The sequence below is a fragment of the Mus caroli genome, chromosome 11 (genome assembly GCF_900094665.2).
Source record: "Mus caroli chromosome 11, CAROLI_EIJ_v1.1, whole genome shotgun sequence".
Classification (NCBI taxonomy): domain Eukaryota; kingdom Metazoa; phylum Chordata; class Mammalia; order Rodentia; family Muridae; genus Mus; species Mus caroli.
This window is the reverse complement of record NC_034580.1, coordinates 64,849,300-64,855,654: the sequence shown is the minus strand read 5'-3', so window position 1 is coordinate 64,855,654 and position 6,355 is coordinate 64,849,300. Positions and strand designations below refer to the sequence as shown.

Below are 6,355 nucleotides of genomic sequence, written 5' to 3'. Positions count from 1 at the left end.
GAAGAAGAAGAAGAAGAAGAAGAAGAAGAAGAAGAAGAAGAAGAAGAAGAAGAAGAAGAAGAAGAAGAAGAAGAAGAAGAAGAAGAAGAAACAAAAGTTAAAGTAAATAATAATAGGTAAGTACAGAGTCTTGATCAGGCTACTTGATCAAGCCTACCTTCAGGTTTCCTTACCTGCTCCTCCCTGGAGTTGATGACCAGCAGGTGGGCGTTCTCCAGCTGGCAGTACTGGTCAGCCTCAGCCCAGGTGAGCCCATCCCGAGAAAACCAGTAGCAGCTTCCCCCGAACTCCAACCAGTTAACAGGGCAGCATTCCGTGCCTGAGCGAAGAGAAGGTCAGAAGGGAAATGAGATCCAGCTGGAGGAGACAGCCACACTCGAACCCGAGACTTCCCTGTCCCCACCCTACCATTGCTCTGGAAGTAGGCCAGCTGACAGGTCAGGGTTCGCAGATCCATTGGGAAGTGCTTCAGATGAAAGAGCAAAGTGGAATGGTCTAAGGGGCAAACACAAGGGCAGAGATGAGGTAGGCTTGTGACTCCATACCTGCCGAGAGCAGGCATAGGGCTCCAGCTACTGTCTGGGGAAACACTCATAGGCATGCCATACCACACATTATAATGACCGAGCAAGCGTGCGGGAGGGGAGGTCTCTGACCTGCCTTTAGCTGCTGCTGCTTCTCCTCCAGTTGGGTTATCCAGGAAGTCAGTACGACGTTTGTGCTACCTCCTGAAAAAGAGGGATGCTGAATGATTTCCCGGTCCATCCGTCGGACTCCTGGACGCCTCTCTGGCTGCACACCCCTGGGTATCTATGAGAGTCTGTCACCTCATCCCACATGCTACTTCCGCTTTTCCCAGACTCCCAGCCTCGCCCAAGGGAGGCCAGCGTGCTGTTTAAATTCCTTCACTGGATCTCCATGTTCTCAAGCCACGCCCCACTCAGCCCACACAGCTTGCTGTGTGGCCTGGCCCCTCCATATCCCTGACCCCTCCCCACTGCCCATCAATCACCACTTCCTGTCACACTGAAAGCCATCATGGCTTCTGCTTGTCTCTGCCTAGGACTAATCGCCACCATGTCACCTCCTGCCCAGACTCATTGCCCTTAGGTCAGGGCCCGTGTTGCCGGAAGCCTTGCTGGTTCCTCTGGCTGAATTGTTCCTCTGCCCAGGTTTTCATCCCCACAGCCCGAGAGCATACTCCTGCTGCAGACCCAGCACCACATCCATCAAATCTGCACAGATAAATGAGTGCCAGTTATCCAGCCCAACTCACCGAGGGCATCCAGAGCCCTGAACTCCATCAGGGTGCTGGAGGAGAAGTTGCTGAAGGTTTCTTTCAGGGTCCGAAACTCTTCTTGCAGCTGTATGCCTTGTTAGGAGACATTTGGGACCAGATGGGTGTGGAACTATGTCACAACCTGCCCACATCACTGTCCATGTGACTGACCCCATGTCACCCATCTCTTCTACCATCATTCATCTTGCTACTATTCATCACCCACCATTGATCTCCATCTGCACCCAGAACCTGCCTCCACCTCTCCTTCTCTTCCTCCCCACTGCCCCAGCACTGCCCAGATTACTTCTCTCTATCCTTGCCCTCTCATTCCTGCCAGGCCATGACCTCACTTTGAGATGAAACCACACAGATGACCACCAACAGGAGGATGTTGAAGGCCAGGGCGAGCAGACTGAGGCGGGACGTGGAGCAGAGGCGCTGAAGAAAGGGCCTGGAAAGAGGCTGCCCTGTGAGAGAGAGTGGGTCAGAAAGCAATTCCAGAGAACTAGACACCCTACAAAAGGAGGTCTGCATGGTTTTTCTTCCTGCCCATGAGTCAGAGACCCACAGATCACCTCTGTCCTTCCACAGTCCCTGTCCCTTCAGAATGGAGCAGTGACAGGATATGTCATGTGCTACCCCTATATCCCTCACACAAGCCCATCCCGTCACAATCCCAGTGGGATTCTCCAGACCAACTAATCCCACCATACAGCACCCAAAAGCCGCTGTGCCGGCCTATCTACTCATCTCACCCAAGTGAAAACCTCCCCCCCAGCTTCCACCACCCTTGTTACATCGCCCTGAAACCCAATGTCACTGGCCTGCGGTCCCTGTGCCCTCCATCTTCCCACAGTCACCTCTCCTGCCTGCTGACCAGTCTGCCCCACACTTACGCCGCTTCCTCTCACCACTCTAACACATTTGCTTACATGCTCACACTCACAGACATCCACACACTATTACACACTGTTATTTGCTTCTCACACACCTACATGAACTGGCTCGCCTCGCCAGGACCAGGGGAGTGACTCCTCTCCCAGACCCTCCCCTGCTTTTGTACCATCCACCTGCACACAGACTCCTCTGCATCAGCCTGTGACTCTGTGGCCTTCTCCGTCTCAGTACCACCATGCCAGAGCAACCCCACATCCTGGAGGTCAAATCTTCCTGAGGTCATTTCTTGCCATTGTACTGAGGGTGTATACAGGATGTTCCCTCTGAGTGGCTATCCAGAATTCCAACTTTCCATACCAATGCCTGTCACCTTCCTTCACGACAGCCGTACTTAGGACCCCCAACTTAACCTAGCGAGGATATGCTTCTGAGTTCTCCCCAGCCCCAAGCCCCTAAGCAAAGCCTTCCCTGCTCTCACCTCCCTGACACCCTCCTGGAACCCACGTTCCTCTCTGCTGTGATGGGAATGGACCCCTCAGTCTGATTTCCAGGGCAGCCACGTTGGGAGGTAGAACCTGAATGGATGGTGATTAGGTTTTGAGGGCTCTGCCCTCGTCAGTGAATTATTGACAGTGCAAAATAGCATTTATTAAAAGCTTCCTCTTTGGTGTCCCCTTCATACACACACCTCTTTGCTGTCCCCTTCACCCTCCCTGGGGTCTCCTGTTTCATGTTGGTGCCCTGACAGACACAGCCCTCTGTTCTGGGCTTCCTAGACTCAAGAAACATGCTCCAGTTATAAGTTATAAGTTTCCTAGTCAGATGAATTCTTTTTAGCATCACAGGAAGGTACAGAATATATTCCAACTAGAAGCACTTTCTGACCCATCTCCCCAGCTGGAAATCCACAACTTAACTCCTGACTGCTTCTGCTAGTACTGTTCATGCAGGAAACCCTCCTCATGATTCCCAGCTAACCTGTGGCCTATGAAGCCCCTACCCTGTCAGCCCAGCAGAAAGCCACCAGATGAGCCACCAGTTAGGCCTGGCATCATTCAGTCTCCTAGCATGCCCATTTTCCTCATATATAAGATGCAATGACAAAAAGTAGCTGCCTGACTCAGCTGTTCTGGGAATTATTGATTAAAACAGAAGTACTGTGTAGGCAGGTTTGAAATGCTCTACTCAAGACGAAACAGAAGCTGTCAGACTTAATCTTATTTCAGAAAAAAAATTAATTAGAACACACACACATGCATACACATATACATACATACGCACATACACATACATGTATACATACATATGCATACACGTATACACGCATACATATATACACATACATATATAAACACATGCATACACATACACATATACATACATACGCACATACACATACATGTATACATACATATGCATACACGTATACACGCATACATATATACACATACATATATAAACACATGCATACACATACACATATACATACATATACATACATACACATATACATACACACATACATACAAACACATACATACATATTCATGTATACATGAATACACACACACATATATATACACACATACATATACACATATATATGCAACTTTTAAGACACTGAACATCAGGCCGTGAAGAGCATTAATCCCTGAAAGCCAGGAAAATGAATGAGTCCTCAAATTGCCCAGCTCACTACTCACTGCCTAGAGAAAGTTTTCAGGCCCCTGAGCAGAGAGGAGAAATTGGGGCAGAGTCTAGCAGACTCCCCAAGTTGAGGAGACAGCCTGAAAGCCTGAAACCAAGACAGTTAGGGCATAAGGAGTCAGATCCTACACCACTTTCCTGCATCCCAGAAAACTAAATACTCACCAGAATACAAAAGCACCCAGCACCCAGCAACACAGAACGCACAGTGCTCAGTGTCCAATTGTTGGTCACAAGACACAATAGAGTAGGAAAACACAAGTAGGAAAACACAAGGGAGATGAGTAGACTGAGAAAACAGACAGGGGGTTCAGTGATTCTACTCTTGCCTGTATGTGCAAGGCCCTGGATTCCAATGGCAGTATCACAAATAAATAAGCAATAAATGAACCTATCAAAATGAGATCCCAGGATCTTTCGAACAGGACTCAGAAGCGACACAGATGCTAGCACAGACAGGATGCTGACATAGATGCTGCGACTGGACCACACACGGGTAAAACATTAGAGATGTGACAGAGGTGTAAGTCCCAAGTTGCCTGGGCCTGGTAAAGCACAGCTGCGATCCCAGCACTCCTGGGGCTAAAATAGGGAGGCTACTTGAGAACCCAAGGCTATAGGCTGAGTTCCAGGAAGCCTGGGCTACAAAGTGAGAGAGGCCCTGTCTTAAAAATAACCACAAAAGAAGTCCCAAGTTTCTTCTGAGATGAAACTACATCATCTGGAACACACTGGGCAGCCTGCCCAGGGCAGAATCTCTCTTGCCCTAAAACCTTTTTACAATTATGTGGGGCCTGTGTTCAAAATGTGCAAGAAGATTCAGGCAGGAAACAAATGGGAATCATCCAGGATCTCTGTGCTCATTTACACACCCAGCTCATCGCCTTAACACAGTCTGTAGCTCTGCATTCATCCTAGACACAGACATGTACATACGCACACGCACACATGCATGTACATACATGCACGCACATGCACACATGTACATGCATATATACACATGCACAGTGCACTCGGGGCAGGCTCATCCCTAGCTCTCAGATATTCCCTCACTTCTAAGCATACACACTTTTCTTGGGACCCTGCAAGGATATCAGCAGCTCACATGTAGGTCACTGGGTTGGCTAGTTTTATGTCAACTTGACACAAGCTAGTGTCATCAGAGAGGAGGAGGCCTCAAGTGAGGAAATGCCTCCATAGTATTTGGCTGTAAGCAAGCCTGTAGGGCATTTTCTTATGAGGTGACTAGTGGGGAAAGGCCCAGCCCATTGTGGGTGGTGCTCTCTCTGGGCTAGTGGTCCTAGGTTCTATAATAAAACAGGCTGAGCCAACTATGAGGAGCAAGCCAGTAAGCAGCACCCCTCCATAACCTCTGTCTCAGCTCCTCCCCCCAGGATCCTGCCCTGTGTGAGTTCCTGTCCTGGATTCCTTTGATGATGAACTTCGATGATGACGAATCATAAGGCAGTAAGCCCTTTCCTCTTCAAGTCACTCTGCTCATCGCAGCAGTAATAACCCCGAGTAGGACAGACTCGGGAGCACACTGGTCACTGAGTCAGGATGAGAGAGTCCTCACAGAGAAAGAGAGAGGAACTGGCAGCTGAGGCAGGGATCCCAGAGAGGCCCCAGAAACTGGACACTTGCCTTTCCAGTGTGGATTTTCTATCCTAGGATCCTGCACATGAGAGCCGTGTTCGTCATCGCCACTGAGCTGATGGTCATTTTCCTCAGAGTCCAGCTGCTGGATGTCTTGACAGTCCTTCTCCATGATGGCCCTAAGGGCTGAAGACAGATCTGAGACTGAGTTGATATTTCCTTAGAGCTGGAACTTGGGTTTGTGCTAAGACTGGAATTCCTGTGGAAGGTCCGAGGGGACGTGGGTAGCTGACAGGTCAGAGAGTAGTTTGGGAAAAGACTTGAAATACTGCAGGCTCCTTCCTTCCCATGAGGTGGCCTGGTTCTGCAGCCTTCCTTCCATACTCTCATGGACCAGACTATATGCTCTCATCCCTCCACCCAGAGTCCCTGAACCCAGTCCCACCTGCCTCCCACTACCTCAGTTACCTGTTAAAGGTATAGAGAGCTGACTATGGCTTTCGGAGACAGCCTGAGTCCAAGGAGAAAGAGGGGCTAAACCTGGGAGACGGGACAGGCAGTGCTAGTGGAGCTAGGTGAGAGGGAGGAGGGGCCAATCTAGGCAAGAGCTGGGTCCCTGTGCCTGAATGTCCATCTAACCAGTCACCTCCTGGCTCTGGGACTTTGGACAGTAAATAGAAACAGAAATGCAGTTGGAACTCAGTCAGTGAGCAGTGGGGGGTGGGGGACATGTTTCTGTTCTCATAACCAGAGAAGGGAGACAGGAGGTCTCCTTGTATGTGCGGTATCCTTGTATGTACACACGTGCACATGTGCACACATGCACACACACACACAAACACACATCATCTCTCCCTTCATTGCACAATGTCA

The 6,355-nt window shown here is 49.6% G+C and overlaps 1 protein-coding gene across 1 annotated transcript in view; it reads right to left on the bottom strand.

The window, feature by feature from the left end:
* Positions 1-6,132, bottom strand: part of Asgr2 (asialoglycoprotein receptor 2) — a 15,049-nt gene extending 8,917 nt beyond the window's left edge. The window contains exons 1-7 of the mRNA XM_021178171.2: positions 5,951-6,132; positions 5,531-5,668; positions 1,633-1,749; positions 1,277-1,372; positions 657-728; positions 409-495; positions 174-319 (exon numbers count right to left, since the gene is read on the bottom strand). Of these exons, the coding sequence (XP_021033830.1) occupies positions 174-319; positions 409-495; positions 657-728; positions 1,277-1,372; positions 1,633-1,749; positions 5,531-5,654 (642 nt within the window). The 5' untranslated portion in view covers positions 5,655-5,668; positions 5,951-6,132. The remainder of the gene's footprint in view (positions 1-173; positions 320-408; positions 496-656; positions 729-1,276; positions 1,373-1,632; positions 1,750-5,530; positions 5,669-5,950) is intronic.
* Positions 6,133-6,355: the final 223 nt, after the last annotated feature.